Genomic DNA, 2,054 nt, shown 5'->3' with positions numbered 1-2,054 from the left:
GGCCTCCCAAAGTGCTGGGATTACAGGCTTGAGCCACCGCGCCCGGCCAAAACCTAGCATTTTTAAAATGCCCTTACAAAGGACAAAGAATTCCTTGAGAACATGAATGACCTACAGGCAGGCAAGGCTTGTTTAAGGCCTCTAAATTATGAGCAGCACAGAAACAGGTGCCAAAAAAGTACCAATGCTCTTATCTTGATAACCCTCTTCCCTTCGTGGGTCCCTGACTAGGAATCCAATTACCTGACCCCACTTGTCTGTATAAACAGAGTCACTGGTACAATCTGTTCCTCGCACATCATAAACCAGCGTCTCTACAACACAAACCCAGCACACACTCTATCAACATCTAATCAATTTTCAGAAGAAAAAGCCTGGCATTGAGCACACACCTGGAAAACCTGCCCTGTGTGGGCCTCCCCTGTCACTATCCACTACTGAAAAATAAGGGTGCAAGGCCGTCTTGGCTTCCCCCACAGGGCGTCTTCCTTTTGTCAGGGCAGGGCACGCTCCCAGCCCGGGTGGTTCTCTAGGAACACTGGGGATTGCATAATTTCATGTTTGCCCAGACCATGTCAAGTTAATAATCCATGGACTGCTGCCTTTAAATTTTTTAAAAAGGGGCGGGAGGGCGGAGGAAGTTAAGAACCATCGCTCAACAGTAACTTGTTTCAAGCCTGGCATCCTTATTTGCCAAGGAATAAAAGTCACGAGAACATCAAACAGAAAAGGGGAAGGGAGTAAAGGCCTCTACCCTGGTGAGGTCAGAGAGCTTGCAGAAGTTCTGCCAAGTGACGAGATGACCAAAAATAAAATACAAAAAACGCAAGGAAAAGGACGAGACCCTCCCTCTCTAGAGTCAGGGGAACCAAGGACATATGCACAAACCCCCACCTGGGCCCTCACTGAGGGAAAAACTCCCAGCTTCCAAGAAGTGAAATAAAAAAAGAGCATGGACTTCTTTATCCACGGTCCCCCGATGACCCCAGAAGCCAATATGGCTTTACAGCACCACCCACTCCCAATGCTCACCCTCCTCCTTTCACCAAATCCTAAAAGGTATCTGAGCTACTCGGGACAAATTTCCATCTTGGTAGCAGACGTCAGAACTGTACCTCCCAGGCAAGGGAGAACTGTTCCCTAATGGGGTGATGACATTGCGGGTATCTAGAAGTTTTAAGCACGCTCACCTTCAACTCAGGGTCACCTTCAAACTCATTGTTAAGATATGGCAACATACTTAATGGCTGCAAATTAAAATTCAGGCAAAGCTACAACGAAAACTTCAGTAAAAATGTATTCCATTGTAGCATTTCTTGTAAGTGAATGGACACTTAATCTGTGGGTGATTAACATCTCCTCCTGGGCTTCCAACATCCCCCAGAGCAGCTTCCGTCTGGTGACATCACCGTGGTCTGCCGGGTGGCTGCCAGCCTTTAAGGCTCCAGACCTTTGCCATCTCCAACTACTTTGGCCCATGAATAAAAACAGCAGATACGTCCGCTAAACCCAATCATTCCCCCGCCTTCAGGAAAAGGGGACGTCTTCAGGGAGGGCAAATACCTACCAGCAGCCAGGAATTGCAAATAACGTTTTGAGAACTAAGTGGGAACTTCTTGGGGCCCAAACTAGCACTAAATGTAGCTCTGGTATGGGGACTGTCAATGCCTGTGACTCCTTCGGCCTCATAATTCATTTTCCCTGAGCCCATATCAAATGCCTTTTGGGTTAAATTAGGCACATTTCATAAACTGTGACTAGGATGGAAATAAAGACAGGCTAAAGCTGGTTCAGGCGAGTTCACAAAGTGAAATGACTGCCCATTAGTCCCGGCCAGCGGCAGAACAGGGAAAAACAATCCTCCGGCAGACAGAGCACACGGGGTCCTACTGCTAACAGGGGGTTGTGGGGAACCGTGCAAAACACGCAGGACTTACTCTCCCCTCCGAAGGGCACTACTCAAATCCCTGCAGAAGAAGAAAGATTTCCATCATGGGCAATAACCACGCGGGCCTCGGGCGAACACGCGCAAGACTACCGCGGGGAGCGGGCCG

General features: G+C 48.6%; 1 protein-coding gene across 1 annotated transcript in view; it reads right to left on the bottom strand.

Annotated features, from left to right (window-relative positions):
* The window catches only part of TFCP2L1 (transcription factor CP2-like 1), a 68,850-nt gene that overhangs the window by 59,140 nt on the left and 7,656 nt on the right, over window positions 1-2,054 (bottom strand). Inside the window, exon 3 of the mRNA XM_011983463.1 lies at window positions 244-314. Within this exon, the coding sequence (XP_011838853.1) occupies window positions 244-314 (71 nt within the window). The remainder of the gene's footprint in view (window positions 1-243; window positions 315-2,054) is intronic.

Source organism: Mandrillus leucophaeus, unplaced genomic scaffold (genome assembly GCF_000951045.1).
Source record: "Mandrillus leucophaeus isolate KB7577 unplaced genomic scaffold, Mleu.le_1.0 Scaffold25, whole genome shotgun sequence".
Lineage (NCBI taxonomy): Eukaryota > Metazoa > Chordata > Mammalia > Primates > Cercopithecidae > Mandrillus > Mandrillus leucophaeus.
Note: the sequence above shows the minus strand (reverse complement) of the source record. Positions and strands in the feature narration are given on the sequence as shown.